General features: G+C 44.0%; 1 protein-coding gene across 2 annotated transcripts in view; it reads left to right on the forward strand.

Moving 5' to 3' along the window:
• The window catches only part of RGS6 (regulator of G protein signaling 6), a 1,203,707-nt gene that overhangs the window by 216,517 nt on the left and 967,606 nt on the right, over positions 1-19,584 (forward strand). For both annotated transcript variants that reach the window (XM_078659475.1, XM_078659476.1), the window contains exon 2: positions 10,223-10,326. In XM_078659475.1, the coding sequence (XP_078515601.1) occupies positions 10,243-10,326 (84 nt within the window). In that variant the 5' untranslated portion in view covers positions 10,223-10,242. The remainder of the gene's footprint in view (positions 1-10,222; positions 10,327-19,584) is intronic.

A 19,584-nucleotide genomic window follows, 5' to 3' on the forward strand; every position in this document is an offset into this window, starting at 1 on the left:
ACCCCTACAATTAGTAAACGTCAATGTTTTCAGAATTCACACAGGACTTAGTACTCCTGCGCATCTGAAACCTTTGTGTTTTTTACTGGAGCATTTGTGGAAGACTTTTGTGAATTTTATTTTCACACTTGCTGTACCCGGCCACGCGTTGCTGTGGCTCTGTCTGGTTAAATGGAAGAGAAAGTAAAGAGTAAGCGCACGTTTCTAATATGTTTAATTTCATAATGCTTGTGGGTATACAATATGTTTTTGTCCATCCTAATATATGTAGACTATTGTCTATATGCGTCCCTTGTATTTGTTGCGCAGCAACCAAATCGATAGGGTCTGTTTGGGTTGCAAAATGAACCAACTCCTCCCCCCTCCCTCCACCCACTTCCTGGTCTGCCATCCTGACACCAACTGTCCATCCTAATATATGTAGACAATTGTCTATATGCGCCCCTTGTATTTGTTGCCAGCAACCAAATCGATAGTGTTTGTTCGGCCTTTCGATTAAAAACACGCGCGTATTGGACACGCACGTATTCTAATCCAACGTTGTGTATATATAAAAATGCGCTAATGTTGCAAAGTGAACCAACTCCTCCACCCTCCCTCCACCCACTTCCCGGTCTGCCACCCTGACACCAACTGTCCATCCTAATATATGTAGACTATTGTCTCTATGCGTCCTTTCTTAATGATGCCAAGTGAACCAACTCCTCCCCCCTCCCTCCACCCACTTCCCGGTCTGACACGCTAATGTTGCAAAGTGAACCAACTCCTCCCCCCTCCCTCCACCCAATTCCCGGTCTGCCATCCTGACACCAACTGTCCATCCTAATCTATTTAGACTATTGTCTCTATGCGTCCTTTCTTAATGTTGCAAAGTGAACCAACTCTTCCCCCCTCCCTCCACCCACTTCCTGGTCTGCATCCTGACACCAACTGTCCATCCTAATATATGTAGACTATTGTCTATATGAGTCCCTTGTATTTGTTGTGCAGCAACCAAATCGATCGGATCTGTTTGGATTGCAAAGTGAACCAACTCCTCCCCCCTCCCTCTACCCACTTCCCGGTCTGCCATCCTAACACCAACTGTCCATCCTATTATATGTAGACTATTGTCTATATGCGTCCCTTGTATTTGTTGCGCAGCAACCAAATCGATAGGGTCTGTTCGGCCTTTTGATTAAAAACTCCTGCATATTGGACACGCACGTATTCGAAACCAAGGTTGTGTATATATAAATATGTGCTAATGTTACAAAGTGAACAAACTCCTTCCCCCTCCCTCCACCCTCTTCCCGGTCTGCCATCCTGACACCAACTGTCCATCCTATTATATGTAGTTTATTGTCGCTATGCGTCCTTTCTTAATGTTGCCAAGTGAACCAACTCTTCCCCCTCCCTCCACCCAATTCCCGGTCTGCCATCCTGACACCAACTGTCCATCCTATTATATGTAGTTTATTGTCGCTATGCGTCCTTTCTTAATGTTGCCAAGTGAACCAACTCTTCCCTCTCCCTCCACCCTCTTCCCGGTCTGCCATCCTGACACCAACTGTCCATCCTATTATGTGTAGTTCATTGTCGCTATGCGTCCTTTCTTAATGCTGCCTGGTGAACCAACTCTTCCCCCTCCCTCCACCCAATTCCCGGTCTGCCATCCTGATACCAACTGTTCATACTAATATATGTAGAGTATTGTCTATATGCGTCCCTTGTATTTGTTGCGCAGCAACCAAATCGATAGGGTCTGTTCGGTCTTTCAATTAAAGACACGCACGTATTCGAATCCAACGTTGTGTATATATAAATACGCGCTAATGTTGCAAAGGGAATCAACTCCTTCCCCCTCCCTCCAATCACTTCCCGGTCTGCCATCCTGACACCAACTGTCCATCCTAATATATGTAGACTATTGTCTCTATGCGTCCTTTCTTAATGTTGCCAAGTGAACCAACTCCCCCCCCTCCCTCCACCCACTTCCCGGTCTGTCGCGCTAATGTTGCAAAGTGAACCAACTCCTCCCCCCTCCCTCCACCCACTTCCCGGTCTGCCATCCTGACACCAACTGTCTATCCTAATCTATTTAGACTATTGTCTCTATGCATCCTTTCTTAATGTAGCAAAGTGAACCAACTCCTCCCCCCTCCCTCCACCCACTTCCCGGTCTGCCATCCTGACACCAACTGTCCATCCTAATATATGTAGACTATTGTCTATATGCGTCCCTTGTATTTGTTGCGCAGCAATCAAATCGATAGGGTCTGTTCGGGTTGCAAAGTGAACCAACTCCTCCCCCCTTCCTCCACCCACTTCCCGGTCTGCCATCCTGACACCAACTGTCCATCCTAATATATGGAGACTACTGTCTCCATGCGTCCTTTCTTAATGTTGCCAAGTGAACCAACTCCTCCCCCCTCCCTCCACCCACTTCCTGGTCTGCCATCCTGACACCAACTGTCCATTCTAATATATGTAGTCTATTGTCTCTATGCGTCCTTTCTTAATGTTGCCAAGTGAACCAACTCCTCCACCCACTTCCCGGTCTGCCATCCTGACACCAACTGTCCATCCTAATATATGTAGACTATTGTCTCTATGCATCTATTGTAGTTCTTGTGCAGCAACCCAATCGATAGGGTCTGTTCGTCCTTTAGATTAAAAACATGCGCGTATTTGACACGTGCGTATTCGAATCCAACGTTGTGTATATATAAACAAGCGCTTATTCGAATTCAACGTTGTGTCAAAATTTCAAATCAATCGGTGAAGAACTTTCGTAGATTTAAGATTTTTATCAAACGCAGATGGACATTTGTTTGTGTCTGTTTGTGCTTTCAATTAAAAACACGCGTGTATCGGACACGCGCGTATTCAATCCAACGTTGTGTATATAAAAACACGCGCATATTCGAATGCAACGTTGTGTCAAAATCTCAAAGCAATCGGTGAAGAACTTTCGGAGATTTGAGATTTTGAACAAATGAACAGTTACATTTTTATTTATATAGATAGATGATCAAATATACATGTCATTTTTTGTTTCTCCATATAGAAAATGGCTCCCCAGGTTTACTCCTGCCCTTAAATGTAGTATAGAGTCCACGTTTGGACGGTGCCTTGCAAAATGTTTGTGTATGCCCACATTCACATTGTAGATCTTGACCTGTTTTAATAGCATTATCGACCACAAATGTCCACTCCCTCTGCCCTTGAACTTATTAACCAGTCCCATGGTGCAATAGTGTATTTTGTTTGATGTACTGGAGATGCAACTTTGCACTCATAAATCATGGCCTTCGCATAAGTAGGTGGAATACAGGTGTGTAATCTGCTTTGTGATAGAGCCCTTCGTTTGAGAACTTGTTTTGATGTATTTCAAGGTATGCGTAATGTCCCTAGTCAACCGTGGGGAGTGAAACGGAAGGGACCCCTGAGCTGCAGGCATGAGGCGGGGCCTCAGCCTAGAGTAGGAGTGAGCCTTCCTCAATCAATCAATCAGGTGACTTGTAAAGCGCAACTACTCACCCATACGGGTCTCAAGGCGCTGCGGAGGTGGTAGGGGTAGTGGGGGGCTGCTGATCCACCAAAGGCACTGTGGTTCAGTCACAGAGCCAGGTCTTATAATATAATATAATATAATCCACATTTGTAAAGCGCGAAATATCCTCCGTAAGGGACTCCAGGCACTGGGGGCTGTCTGGAAGATTACGCAAGCTATTACCCAGAGTCACATGGTGCTGGGCTAATTTGCCGCTGGAGCTGGGGATCGAACGGAGATCCCCCGATTCCAGCGTCAGTCGCCCTGGCCACGTCACCAGGGCACCGCGGCCTGCATTTAGGCAGTGACAGTGATTTCCTGAGGTGGATAGGCACCGTGTTCCAGGTTTTTGCTGTGAGGTAGGAGAAGGACCTTCCTCCAGCCGTGGTTTTGCGGAAGCGTGGGACGGTGGGCAAGGCCAGATGGCGGTACGCAGGTCTCTGATTGGTGCGTGGAGTGAGAGGCGGTGGTTGAGGTACGCAGGTCCTGCGTCGTGTAGGGCTTTGTAGGCGTGTGTGAGGAGCTTGAAGGTGAATCTTTTGTTGACTGGGAGCGCGTGGAGGTCTCTCGGTGACCGGTGATGTGGCTGCGGCGGGGGATATTGAGGAAGAGTCTGGCATAGGGGTTCTGAACGTTCTTCCTCCGCATTCTGTTATGTCCGTCGCATGCTAGGGACATCTCCAGGGCTGGACTGGGAACCAAAACCGGCCCGGGCAAAGTGCTCGGCCGCCACCCCCCACCCCCCTCCCCGGGGGGGTTGTGGGTTCCGCCAAGCTCTTTGCCAGGGCCGATTTTCGGCCGATTTTGCAGCAAAAACGGCCCTGTAACAAAAACGGCCCCCAGGGGCCCCAAACCCATGCGGCGCACCGGGGGATTGCCCGGTGCCCGCTACGGCCAGTCCGGCCCTGGACATCTCATGGTACCCCAGGGGAGGAGGGGGTCAAGGGAGATAGAAACGAAGTGAGCACCTGAGCAGCAGGCAGGAGGCAGGGCCTCAGCCCGGGGTAGGAGGGAGCCATCCTCTGCATTGTGTTGTGTGCGTCGCCGGGGGTGGAGATGGAAAGTTGGGAGTGGTGTCAGCAAGCGTTGTACCCAGAAAATAAGATGGCTCAAGTTAAATGCTCGCTACTGACATCTGAGGTGACCTTGCTGGTACTGATGAATTCGAGTGGTGACAGGGCAGGCTCATCATTTCATCTTTCCAAGATCAATAAGCACTACGTGAAGTAATAACACCTGTTCTCTGCAGCGCTTAAGCTGTGGCCGGCTACCAGTACTATTAACAATAAGGTTAATAGCTGTAGTATCAATAATTTTATTAGCATCCGGCAGTGGTCAGGGACGTCAGTGCTCTGTATATTTTCTCAGCATGTTGAGGGAATTCTAAGCCACCTCCGCTTTGGTGTCTTTAATCTTCCTGAATCTCTATATATGGCTTCGAATATGACTTTTTGTTTGATGGGAGATGCCAGACAAAGCACATGTTTAAAAGAGGGAACAGTGCGCACCGCTGCGGGCGAGGGCTGCTCGCAGTTATTGTACCCCCAGAGGAGTGCAGGGCTGATGTGATCACGTGATCCACGTGTTAAAGACCCCAATTTATTCGCCATGCTCTTGCTGAGCCTCGAATCTCCTCCAAGGTTACCTTCAAATTGGAAGTAAAATATTCCTCATGAAGAAGATCCTACCTTAAAAGGGTCTCGGATCCTCTGCTCGAATGCTTTGGACTTACAACCTTAGTCCTGCGTTTGGTGTTATTCTGCGTTACTAGTTACTTGCTCCCCTCCCAGTTCACTAGGTTCCAGTTTTTATCTTACCCTTATTGTCCCTTTCGATTGTAACCTTTTGTTTGATATGCATATGTGATTTGTTTCCTTCGGGATCATGTTCGCGCTATATAAAACTTTATAAATAAAAAAATAAAAAATAGTAGGGCTTGGAGACCAAATATATGCCAAAAATATATTTATTGTTGATGCTGTGAGATGGAGGACATGTTCTTTTGTTTCTTAACTGCTGCAGCCGGTGAGACCACATAACAGGTGCCCGGATGGAAAGCAGGGTATATATTTTGTAAGGAGCAGATTCACAAGTCCCTCTGGTTTGAGGGGCTCCATTATAAGCAGCCTCGTCGCTTACATAAGGTGTGGTACACACTGCCATGGGGCTACTTGGTGCAGCACCAAATGACTAGAGAAGTCCCTAAAGCTGAATTGTTAGTGAATGGGGAGCCCTCCAGGTGACAAAATGCTATTTGACTTTGGCAGTTGAAACACCACATACCATTCTGGATCATAAGACCTGTGCTCTGTTCTTCAGTCATGCAAACAGAGAAATTGATTTGGGTGTTTGGCGTCTTGTCGTAGACTGAAACTATGAGCTCGGTTTCAGCAGCGTAGGATTTGATGTTGGTTGCATGGGTGCGGCTGATGCTGGCAACTCGGGCCATGTAGGCGTTGAACAAAGTGGGGATGAGTGAAGATCCATAACATGGTTGACCGATGGGGGGGGGACAGGCTGACCGACTGTGTCGGCCTGTCTGGAAGGAACAAGCCCACTAAAGTGTGGGTCCTTGAAATGCGGCTTTGTGCAGTTGTTGAATAAGGTTGGGGTGGGAGATGGTGTTGAAGGCAAGGTCCAATAGGATGAGGTCACACCAAAAAAGTGAGATATCCTTAAATCCAATCGGATAACAGTCCCCAGAAAAACATGCAATAACACTACACACACTGATTTAGGTACTACCTAAAGCATGATGTGACACAGAAATATTACACAATACGAGTACGTCAGGATATGAATTGTCTAATGTTATCATATCAAAAATTAAAGAAGCTTTATTTGGGTTTTTATGCAACTATTGTGGAAGGTGGGAACATTGAATACAACATGTTAACCTTAACTCAGACTGTGAAATCAGGGAGGGGGGTATTATGTATGAGTCAATCTGCTTTTGTGTTAAAACATTTTTTCTATGTAGTTGTACGTCAGTATAATGTTGAGCCTGTAAAGAATTAATTTTTTTATTGTATAGAAAACTGTCCTGAAGAAGGTGATACATCAAAAATTCACCGAAACGCCGCGTCGACTTTCTGTTTTCTGTATATGGAGTGTACATTGTTTTTAAACTGTGGAGGCTAATCCCTCTTTTTTATTATTATTAGAATAAAAATAATATGTTTTTTAAAGTCAATTTTGTCTTTGTTGAGTTGTTTTACTGTGCTCTACTGACGTACTAGTTTGGTGTAATATTTCTGTGTCACATCATGCTTTAGGTAGTACCTAAATCAGTGTGTGTAGGGTTATTGCATGTTTTTCTGGGGACTGTTTATGCCCAATAGAATGAGGGCCACAGGGTTATCTCTGGCCATGATCACCCGGACGTCGCCCGTGACAGCCATGCAGGCAGTCTGTGTACTGTGATTGGTTCTGAAACCAGATTCAGTGGTGTCGAGGAGGTGCTTGCTGAGGTGGGCGGCTAGGCATTTGTTTATCATCTTCTATGCAGCTCGTGCCGGGTTGGGTAGCAGGGAGATAGGCTGATAGTTGGCTCGCGCCTTCGGGTCAGCTGATGGTTTCTTGAGGAGGGGGGGTACTGTGGCATGTTTCCAGGCACACGGGTAGGTTGCTGTGGAGGTTGAGTCATTCAGGGTTATGGTGAGTGCTGCGCTGATGGGTTCCAGCCCTTTGACGAAGACGTGGTGAGGGCAGGGGTTCGAGGGTGCTCCGGAATGCATGGACTGCATGGTTGTTGTGGTTTCATGAGTGGTGATGGTGTGCCAGGTGGTCAGACTGGTCAGGAGGGCAGCGAGGGTGAAAGGGCCGGTCGTGGCTCGAAGTTGTCATAGATGCTGGTGATCTTGTTGCTGAAGAATAGGGCCAGCTGAGTGCAGAGGTCCTGAGAGGGGGTTATGCTGGGTTAGCGTGCTGTCACAGAGGTGAAGCCTTTCACAGTGGTAAAGATTTCCTCAGCACTGTTGATAGTGCTTTCTTTGTGAGCATAGTGTGTTATATTAAAATGACAACTATTTTGTAAGTTAATACTTACATTTGTGTTTAAAAATTATTTAATTAAATTGACAAACTTTTAATACAAAAACAAAATTAGTTAAAAGTAATTAGCCATATGTTGTTTTTAAATTGTACTAAATAATACTTAAATATAAAAATGATAGTGAAGTTATATATTTAGTTTATATGATAATTATAAATCTAATTACTTTATGTATGTAATTGTTTATTAAGCATGTTAATGCGTTGAAACATATAAATATTTAATTCTAGGTTCAACTACATTTTTATTTTACATTAGACTTTTTTTTTTATAAATGCCAACCTTTATTGTTTTTTCTATATCTGTGCCCTAGGGGGATTTTTGCCCCCATGGCGGAGAACTCTGCCTACATTTATAATATTAACAGTAGTAACTTTGCACTCATGAACCGTGTTCTAGCAGACTCCACCCGGTTACTAGAGGGAGTGGAGACATGTAAGTCTGCACCTAGTGGTAAATTTGCGCTCAGAAATATGAATAGCAAACAAAATGTTAAGATATTACTAGGTGCAGTAGTAAGTTTACACGTTTACACATGAGTAAATCTGCAAGTTAATTTCCCTTTTTGAATAGGCCTCTACATTGCCACAAGGACAAGCAGAAAACATTGGGCTATTTACATTGTAGTTGGTGCAAACACGAGGCTGTACACACTTCTATCGATATGCAGGCTTGGCTTACTGTAGGTAGACACACAGATGGTAACCACTGTACTATTTTTAGGTCTCGCCTAGGCAGTGCTTGTGCTGTCTCTTCGAGACATGCTGAATCTAGGATATGGGCTTGAAAAAAGACCTATCTTTTACATTGGTTCCTATTGCTGTCCTTTAGAAATGCTGGCTTTTCATTGGTGAATACACTTAGTAGTCCCTCCTTTTGGAATTTTGTATCCTCCTATGAGGACTGCCCCTCTTACATGCATTCTTTTTGCTCAGGTTATTTATACTTAGAGAGAACTCTTTTTTTAGTTGGGCTGCCTCTTTGCTTGTTAACTGTTCTGTTTACTTGTACAATGAAACTTCAGCATGGCTTATCTCCAGTGCCTCCCCCTCGCCCCTTCCACAATACTGCTTCCTTGCTTCATATCCTATAACCTCCCCTGCCTCCCCCTCCGACAACACTGCTCGCAGTCCTCCACCACCCTTCCGAGGCCTGTTTTGATTTTTTACTTTATAAACGCTCTGACACTGCTTCATTGCTTCATATTCCTTAATCTGCCCTGTTTGCCCCTCATCCCTTCCACAACACTGCGTGCAGCCCCCACCACCCCTCTGAGGCCATTGGTATTTTGCTCGTTTTTTTTATTTATATAGCGCACCTAGCCATGGGCTCAGGGAAATGAAACAATCAGCCATTATCACAGGATGCTGAGCCTGACAGCAGACCCGAAAACACCCACAGCTCCCCAATTGGCAGCTCTCACCACTGTGCCACATCCTTTGCCTAGCCATGTTGCAGGGTGCAGTACCATATGTGGCCAAAAGAGGTCCCAATGGACGCCTAGTGACAGCCTGTGGTACTGCACCTTCACAACACTGCTTGTTTTAACCTGGAGTCTGAACTGCCATTTTCATTCCCAGCGCTGTGGCACCATTGCAGGTGCACTACATTAAAAAAAAAAAAAATTAAATCACAGGGTTCTTATTATTATTAAGGTGGGGAGGGCATATCTATTACATATTTAAAAACATTGGCATTTATAATGCCAATAGCTCCAACTCCAACAAATGCGAGACCTATTACATTTCCACTGCTTGTTTTATTGTGTGCCTAGTGGTGGCTGACAGGCAGACAGAGATAAAGGTAGTCCTGGAGGGCTTCCTGCTATGTGAAACCAAACTTTCAGTATTTCATGTCGCCTCTGCACACACAAGGGAGAAAGTAATGTGACACCACCATCTTAATCGTTGCTTGAAACGTGTTGGACCATTGACTGTTCTACTGCATCTGTCCTGGTCGCAGCGACCGATGCTAATGTCTGAATTTAATTATTGTAACTGTAACTTGCTTTACCCTGTATCCTGCTACTGTGTAAAGCGTTCTGATGCCTTTGGGCCATGTCCGTGCTAAATAAAACTTGCAAAAACAAAATAAATAAATAAAATAAAATAATAATTAAAATAAAATAAAATAAATAGATAAAACACGACTTCTAGCCATGCCTAGCAAGCCTCTGGAGGTGATTATGTTGATTACAGGCACAATACAATCTCTTTCCCTTGGCCTTGTCCTGTCACCCTTGTGCGCTTGTCCCATGACCTCTCATGGAATGGAATGGAATGGAAAGAGAATTTATAGCGCGATGGCTACCCAAGGGCGTCCCAGCGCTGTAGCGAAAAAAATAGTAGGTTGAGCAGTAGAGGCTGGATATTGAGGAGCAGAGAGAAAATTTAGATCGAAGTGTTATTAAAAAGCCAGGTTCCCTAAAGTGGCCACTCAGTGCCGTCTTTGGCACACGTCCCCGTGCCTCTTTCCCTATCTCCTGTTTTGGAAGTGGCCCTGCCATGGAATCTGAGCCCAGCCTGCTGTGCCATCCCCCAGGGCTGGCACCCCTGCCTTTGAATGTGGAATGTCGTCTTATCTCGGTGCTGTGTCCTAATATCTCCCGCTCACCGCTATTCTTGTCTCTGCAGGACAAGTGTGGCCTGGAAGGATGGCGCAGGCTTCAGGTGACCCCAGCGCCGTGGCGCCCTCTGACCCTGAGGACACCACCCCCAACATGATTGTCTACAGGAAGGTAAGGCAGCTGATTTCTTTGCTTTGGCGTTTTGGATGCATTGTATCAAAGCTGCAGTTTCTGTCTTCAGAAGTCTAATGAAGTATTGTTCCTGAGGCAAAAATCATTTCCAAGTGTTACGATTTGGGGAGGAGTGTTTTGTAACTTTGCATTCCTACTTTTTTAAATATTCATGCATGCAGTTTTCCCTTTGAAGATGCAATGTTAAAAAGAAACGGTTCTAGCTGAAATCTCCTTCAAAATGTGCAATTAAAGTGTGCAACATACATTTTTTTTCATGCATTCTAAAGGAAATCTTGTTTGCATTTGACTTGTGTGTTTCTACATCTCTCTCTTTGATGAAGCTCGAAATCTTACCAGAATAGGCACACCATATTTCCGAGTTTCCAGGCAGTTCCTAAAAAAAAATAGAGAATGTTAGATTACAAGGCAGGCACTCAAAATAACTTGTCTCAAAATAGCTACTGGCTGCAGCACAAGACAAGCACTGGCAAATCTAACAGGACTGGACTTGGCTACCAGCCTTTTGACTTTGATTATTCATGTTTTTCGTAAAACCTTGTTGTTAGGGAAGCTGCTTGGCCCTCTTCAATCTACACAAAATCACTATGGATAAAATCAAAATGTTTTTGGGTGTAAAAAACCACACTTTGCTGTAGCAGTCCCTGGTTCTAGAGGGAACTACTTTATGTGAGGATGTGCTGCTTGTCAAAGAGTAGAATTCTGTCACTCACAGAGAAGTTAGCCAATGGCTGAAGTGGGCCGACCCTTTGCCTCATGCTGTATGCTGTAGTGGGAAGAAGAAAATGTTATTTGATACAAAAACAGACCAGTGTATGAAGAGAATTGGCTAAAAGCCACTATAAATATATTATACATTTAATTTTAGTTAAACTAAAAGGTCTTGTCTAATGCCAGATCTAAAACAAATGTTCCTGCGCAGAATAGCGTTTACTCAAAGTAGCGGAGTCATATGAGTTGCTATTATTATTAATTAATTAATTAATTAAGGCACAGGAGAGAAGCAGCCTTCTTGATGGCCCCTTTCCCCCCCTTCATTGGAGACATTAGCTAATTGATGAAGAACTGTTTTGTGGGAGTTCAGATGAATCTAAACCGATCTATAAGACAGAACTTATGATATGTACCAATTTTAAATATGAATATATTAAAATAGGCCCTGCAGAATTAGGTTCTGGTCTAAGGGTGTGACAATAGATCGTTTTCCTTTGTGTCCCTTGATATTGATTGATTATAGATCTGATCAGCCTGATAGTCCTTTTTGTAACCCATTCTTCTCAGCGAGTGTCACTTAAATCTTTGCCCATCCAGTGCCCGAGACCCATGGTCCCATTAAGGCTCTTCCATCCCTGCCTCGTGATTTATTTTAATGGAATGTTTCTGAAGCTGTAAAAGTATTTTGGGATTTTAAGAGGCTGTGCTGATATTAGAGTCATAAGATGGTGTTGTTCTCAAACTTTTCCTAGTACGCTCTGTTCTCTGGCGTAGCTCTGAGCCGTATAAGTGAACCAAAGCACCAGCTATTGTTACAGCATGCAATGGTTGTTCGGAGAGGCCGTTGGGGCGCCTGTTCAACCCGCTACTCTCTAAGGAACTACCAGCAGCAGTTCCGGTTCGTAGGGTCTGCATGGCGGGTGGAGAGAGTAGCATTAAAGGTTCTAAATGGGTGCTGTACCCCAATATTGGGTTTAGAAGGGGAAGGCACATTGCAGAGTCCACACAATGATTGCTGAAGTTATCTTCAAGGCTGGTACTTCATAAACTTGGCAGATACAAACTCCACCCCCGTTTCATCCCAAGCTCTATACCCAGCACATAGAGACTTGACCCAAAAGTGATAGTAGGATAGCTAAGATGACACAATAGGCTAGAACTGCTTCACTTCAAGTAGGAGCTGAACTGCTGCGTTTTGCACTCTCTGAAACATTCGGGGTTGGTGTCTCTGAATGTCTGATGTGGAGTAATACCATGGTTTCCATGAATGTTACAGTTGTGTTAATCAGTTTTTTAGGGTAAGCCCTAATATAGCCTTAGAGCCCGCCGTAGCAGCCTCTACCAGTCAATAAAGGCCCTCTCCAGCGTCTGCTCTGGCCTTTAACAAGGGAGTGGGCCTTTAATGGCCGGTAGAGCCCACTACGGAGGGCTTTGAGTCTATTAGAACACACTGCCCTTAGAGGGCAGAATGTTCTAATTTGTAATACAAATGCCTCACGGAACCCGAGCGGGTTGAAATCCCCTCGGTCTCCATGAGGCCTTTGTTCACAGAAGCAGCAGTGAACAAACATTGGAATGTTGGTGCTCCGGGCTTCTACCGGCCATTAGAAGCCGGGAGCACTACATTGTCTTCAATGGAGCGCTCAACATTCCAATGTTCTAATTAGGAAAAAACAATGAAGCCTTTGAGTAATACATTTTGCTGTAGGGTAGTATTGCCACTACAATCGCACTGACTGGCACTACCCTTTGGTTCCACTCAGGATTATGTTTTTTAAGAAACAATATGTAGTATGTGCAGCTTTTGGTTTCTTTGCTAATGTAAGCCGGGTCAATTTACCTTTTTGATCGGTATATCGTTAATCTTAATTTTGGAGCCAACGAGCATGGTTTGTCACTATTTATGCTTGTGATGTGTCTCTATGGAGCGGGGTATCCAACGTACGTCCAGGAGGCCTGATCTCTGTAAGATTTTAAGAAATCTACATAAATGAGCTTTACAGACATTAATAAAGGGAGCTCATTTGCATAGTTAGTGGTAATTCTAAATGGCTGGCATGGATTCAGCCTTCCTGCACTGACGCTGGACACCCTCTGACTTTAGAAAAATTGAATTTAAAAATCAGTCCTGAGTGTTGAAGATTTGTGAAAGTTCTGAAAGAAAAGTTAAGACATGGAAATAGTGCAGACACCTCCTGCAGAGTAGTGTGTGTTTAGAGTGCCATTTTTGTAGCTTTCTTGGGAGGTTTTATAAATCATATGAGAAATGTTACTTGAGAATGTGCAAGAAGAACATTTCTCATGGCGTGTTGAAGTAAAGTATGCAATATAAAAAGTTATGCTTCTCAATTAAAACCGAACAACACTGTCATGGGGTGCTGGCAGCATTAATCAAGTCTTGGTCCAGGTTTGGTCTCATGGTTCATGTCAGTAGAAAACTTTCTTGGCATTATAGACTTGTAAACCCAACTAGGAGCATCCAGTTATGTTTTTCTTACTGCATAAAATGACTTTTTGGTTCAAACAGGGGAATGTTTCCTGAATGCTGCAACTGGAATATGTTGCAGTATCATTTAGTAGACTGTGGTGTGACGAACTGGGAATGTAACTATTTTAATTTGAGTCAATTTACTGTTTAAACACTAGGGGGCATATTATCAAGAACGGCGTTAAAATTATCGCCGGTTTAGCGGCAGAAAATTGCCGCTAAAGTGGCGATAATTAATATGCCCTGGAGAATTCCAATAGAAGCCCATGTTCACACCAGAACAAGGACTTATATTGGAATTTTCCAGGGCATATTATCAAGCCCATTATCACCGCTTCAGCGGCAGTTTTCTGCCGCTAAACCAGCGATAATTTTTAACGCTGTTCTTGAGAATATGCCCCCAGTTTTGCTTGTAGTCGTGGGCCAGGGTATTTCATACAGATGCTGTATTCAACAAAGAACGAGAAACATAACGTGTATTTGTAAAGTGTACGTTCACCCCTGGGCAGCTTGGTGCTAAATAACAGATGTTTATCGTTACCCAACTCCATGGTCCTCATTTTATCGCCCTCAGAAGGATGAGTGGAGTTGCCAGGATCTGCACCTGTGACCATGTGGCCTAACACAGGCCCCTGCAGTGGACACATTAGCCCACTAAGCCACCAGACCTGGCTAGAAATAACTAAGTAGCATGTTGGTGATCTTGAGGTCTGAGTTGACTGAGCATCAGTCATGCAGACTTATGCTTACAATATACATACATGAGTGGGCTTAGGGATCGGGCCCTTTTACTCATTGGCTTTCTTTAACAAGCCCCTTTCAGCAATTGGCTTGAGACTTTATCAATCATGTCTTGGCTCAGCCCAGTGGAGTATTCATCTTTCCCCTAATGTTGTCCATTTGGATGTGTCCGCCTGCTTCCACTCGAGTGCTTGCATCGAACCGCATGAAGGGTTACTTTATAACCATACAGCCAGATTCATCAAAGGGAAATCGGCTCGCAAAGGGCCAGATTCTGTGAATCTGGCCCTTTGCGAGCGCTTTTTTTGCATTTGGGATTCATCATCCCAAATGCAAAAATCGCAAATTTAGAAATCGCTAAATTGCAATGAATTGCATTTAAAGAATCTCAATTTGAGATTCCTTAAATGCAATTCATGAACCATTTAAAATTTGCAAAATCGCAATCTGGGGCTGCTATTTACCGCGAAGTCTGACTTCGTGGTAAATAGCGAAAACTTAGAAAAATGCACTTTAGTGCATTTTTTTAAGTTGTATGTTACACACACACATGTCCTTAGGACATGTGTGTGTGCAACACCTGTGTACATGAGCATTTCAGGGGTGCTACAGGGTGTCCTTTGGACACTCTGGCACCCTTGAAATTGCTTACTTATTTGCGATTCGCTAATTGCTAATCGCAAATAAGGAATGACTCTCCATTCATTCCTATGGGCCTTTAGGCCCATAGGAATGCATGGGAAAGCCATTCCTTATTTGCGATTAGCAATTAGCGAATCGCAAATAAGGAGGCAGTAGAAATCGCAATAATAATTGCGATTTCTACATGAATGCCGTTTTGCGAGTCTTTAATAGCGATTTCCTAATAATCGCTATTAAGGACTCGCAAAACATTACAATGATGAATCTGGGGTATAGTCCTTTTTCATTAGAAATAGAACCAAAAGAGGACTTTAGGAAAGGCAATGGAGCCTTCAATAGGGTCCAGCTTTCGTTTCTTGTCTAGCTTTAATGTGCTTATGCTGCAAACATTAGCACATTAAACCCAGACCTATTGTCTTTGCCAATGCCTGTTGCCTATATCAAGGAATGTCAGGGTAAAAGAACAACTGTGCATAGTTCACTGCAAGAAGGAAGTCGGAGAGTAAACGAATTAACTGGTGAGAAAACCATGCCCAGGCTTTGTTTACCTTGGTTCTGTATGTTGTAGAGGCATTGGCTTCTCACCTTAACTGCATTGTCCAATCACAATCTTACACATAGAATACAGTGCACAGTTGCCATTGAAAAGCAGACAAAGGCAGCTGTGCAATTTGTTATTGGATGTTGTGTTAATGCTATGTTATTCAACGCTTCTACTGCATGCAGTGAGGTCTGAGGCCCCTCCCCCACTTGGACTGCCAGATGAGACGGTCCTGTGCGCCCCTGGATATCAATCTCTTTAAGAGCCTCGAAGGCTTACCGTAGCGCCTCGTAATCTCTTTAGCTCCAGGCTGAACATGCTCAGGAAAGATAATCGCTTCCCTTGTAGCTGTTACCTTCCAAGCTACTTATCACCTGGCCGTCCTGGCTGCAACTTTTCAATCTTGTGACAGTCTCTGTGCAGTGGGGAGATCTGGATTAAAAATAAGGAGTCCCTAATGTGTGGACTTTCTGGAGCTTCTGGAAGATGAAAGAGCATCTCACCTCGTTGAAATATCTCTCCCTGAACACCAGCTGCTTGTGAAATGGACTGCTGCTAGGACACTTTCACCGCTGGATCCAAAGAGGAGACCTGCCCATCCCCCGTAAACCTCCCCCGCCTTTTCACTTACGCACTAGGGCTTACTTTCCTGTTTTCGTTTTTCAACCCTGCTTTACTTTCCTTCTGACTCTAACCCCTCAATGTGAAAGAGCAGTTCCAGTTAATCAAATAACAGCTCTCCTTACCCAGTCCTGCATCTCTAACAATCACCAGCGCCAGTCATTCTAGGATATACTCCTATGTTTGATAACGCCTGTTTGGGGTTTAAGACCTATTGTGATATCATTCACTGGTTGGCCCCTTAATCAATCAATCAATACATTTGTAAAGCGCGCTACTCACCCTTGAGGGTCTCAAGGCACGGGAGGGGGGAGGGAGTGCCGCTACTGCTCGAAGAGCCAGGTCTTGAGGTGTTTCCTGAAGGTGAGGTGGTCCTGGGTCAGTCGTAGGTGGGTGGGGAGGGAGTTCCATGTCTTGGCCGCCAGGTAGGAGAATGATCTTCCTCCGGCGGTGGTTCAGCGGATCCGTGGGATGGTGGTGAGGGTGAGGCTGTTCGAGCGGAGTTTACATGTTTGAGTGTAGAATGTGAGGCGGTAGTTGAGGTATTCTGGACCTATGTCGTGGAGCGCTTTGTGTGCGTGGGTGAGGAGCCTGAACGTGATCCTTTTGTTGACGGAGAGCCAGTGCAGGTCTCTCAGGTGGGCTGATATGTGGCTGTGGCGTCGGATGTCGAGGATGAGTCGTGCGGATGAGTTCTGTATACGTTGGAGTCTTTTCTGAAGTTTGGCTGTGCTTCCTGCGTATAGAGCGTTCCCGTAGTCTAGTCGCTGGTAACGAGGGCCTGGGTGACCGTCTTTATAGTTCCTCCGGTAGGGATCCCCCGGAAGATCTTACGGAGCATGCGCAGGGTGTTGAAGCATGATGATGAGATGGCGTTGACTTGCTTGGTCATCGTGAGAGAGGAGTCCAGGATGAATACCAGGTTGTGTGCATGGTCAGTGGGTGTCGGTGCGGTGCCCAGTTAAACAGATCCTTATACCTACAAACTAAAAGGAGCTTTAGATCTCTCCTAAAGCTATATTATTGTAAGTAAAGCATATAAAGGGCACTTGGAAATGTAAATGGAGTGTTTTTTTAGATCTTGTCTGAGACAATGCATGCATCGTCGCTTGCGAGACATTTTGTTAGCTTTAACTTAAAGGAGACTTGGAGCCCGCCCTTTACTTACCATTCGTTAGCTTCAGTGTCACTCTTATTTGCTGGCTCCTGATTGGTCAGTGAGTGTTGGTTTCATTTTCTCTTCAATTGTTTCTCTCGTCCGTGGAGCATGGACCATGCACTGATTGTCTTTTCATGATTAGTGTCCTTCCACAGCTCACGCTGGGACTGGGGCACTTTTTTTTTCTTCTTCTCCCACTGCACGTCTGTTTCTAAAAAACATCTTGCAAAATGAAAACACCCACCCTCGTGTCCACAAATACAACAAGCCTCATTGCTTTGTCATTAGACGCATATGACTGTTTGGTATGTGCATTCCCAGTGAACATAATGAATTGGGTTCTGCACCAGCTCCTAAAACTTGGCGCAGCGTGAGAAGTGTGTGCAGAGGTGGCGTATCGCATAAAATGACTATTAAACTTGTGCTTTCTTCCCAGTCTTCCACACATACATTACAGGCCTGCTTTCCATTTCACTCGGTGGTTTCGCTCCCCATGTTCCAAATACAAAAATATGAGCACGCCAGTGTACGCTGTAGAAATGTCAAAACCCTGTTTGAGACTATATAAAGCAGTGCCTTTCTCTGCCATGAACAGACCCTCTGCGGGCAGCTACTCAGTCTGTCCGGAACACAACAGAAAACAACAAGCACTGGCAAAGCCATTAGGTCTCGCCTATGCAAGATTTATTGGCTTTGTTTATGAATTTAAATTTTTTAGCCATTTTGATGCAGTCGGCCAACGTTGACGACATCATAATGTTTATTTTTTTTTACTTTCAGCCATTCTGCGTCACTGTACAAAACAGCAGTGTGCCTGACAACATGGCCTCTGTGAGGAGACTAGGAACACATACACTGAATTAAGAGTTAGTAGATAGTAAACAGCAAAAAAAATCTATATATAAAGTTGATTTACCTTAGCAAAAACTCTCATCTTTGCTGTGTATCTTTACTAAAGGCCCCTCCACAAGGACATTAAGCAATGGCAAAGCCAATAAGTCTAGTTTGGCTTCAATGTGCTAATGCATGCAAACATAGACATAAACAAGCATACACTTTTGTACGCATGTGTTTCCGTGTGTTAGTATGTTAAAGCCAGTCCTGACTCTTGCCAATGCTGGGTTTATAGTTAAATTAAGATGGCCTCTATGATGATTAGTTGATTCTAAGTGAGGTACCATCTTGTAATGGTGAACTATGATACAGTATTCACAATACCACTACAAGCTAGCCACTGCACTGTATTTATTTTAAACAAGGTAAACCTCTTGGAACAACATTGTAAATAATGTAATTTTGTTTTACCAATCCAAGATGGCTACCTCATTTATTTTAAATGTGGCAGCCACCTTGGAACAGTATTGTACATAGTGGATGTCGTGTTGATTTAAAATGTGGAACTAAATAATGAATGATAAAAGAATGAAATACAATCCAAACAATTGTTTAAATAGACCACCAAGTTCAGAATCAGTTGGCGCACACGGTGTGTAGCTACAAACTTGAAAACTCAGAGAGGCATCTAAAGAATAAATGTTACAGTTAAAAAAAATAAGAATAAAATTGATATATTAATAAAAGGCATGTGTGACATAACTAATTGAATGTGACACAAAGTGTAATGATTGACAATGCTTTCAGATGTAAACCAGTCCCTGATAAACCCAATGTAGGCGGAAGGATACGCACAAACAACCAATAGCAAAATGGAGAGAACAAAATATATCTTTGCTCATCCAAGCTGTGATGGACAATATCTCAAGCCACTCGCAAGCTGAAGTATGGCGAGCTAAAGAAGGCTGACCAAAAGGCCAACATGTGTATAGTCATATTTTTGGAAAATACAAAAGGCCTAAAAGGGCCGTGCTATTCCAAGATCGAGTTTCCTGTCACATAGGGCGTGCTCCATTTGTTAATTTCAATCAATCAATCAAATAGTCTTTATTCGGATAAGAATATCCATAAAAGCACAATTCATCACTACCAATAAGAAATACAGTACATTTTAAAACATATATACAATATCATCCAATACAGGTACAAAATTACAGTAATAAAATTGCATTTAAAAGAGTTGGACGGGCCTAAAAACTAGCAGCTTAAATGGCATAGTGCAAAATGTGAGTTTTGAGACAATTTGTTAATTTGCAACGCTTGTCCTTGTATTAGTCTCTCTAGCTCCTGCCACCTAAACTGCCTCTAGCCTGCCCCATACAGGACAGTAAGCTCAGTCGTTTTACATAGTAACCTGCACATGTAACATGCCAACTCACCAGTATGAATGTAGTAAACAGCCAAGCTGTGGCATTACAGGTATATTTTTGTAAACAT

This window comes from Lissotriton helveticus, chromosome 9 (genome assembly GCF_964261635.1).
Source record: "Lissotriton helveticus chromosome 9, aLisHel1.1, whole genome shotgun sequence".
NCBI classification, from domain to species: domain Eukaryota; kingdom Metazoa; phylum Chordata; class Amphibia; order Caudata; family Salamandridae; genus Lissotriton; species Lissotriton helveticus.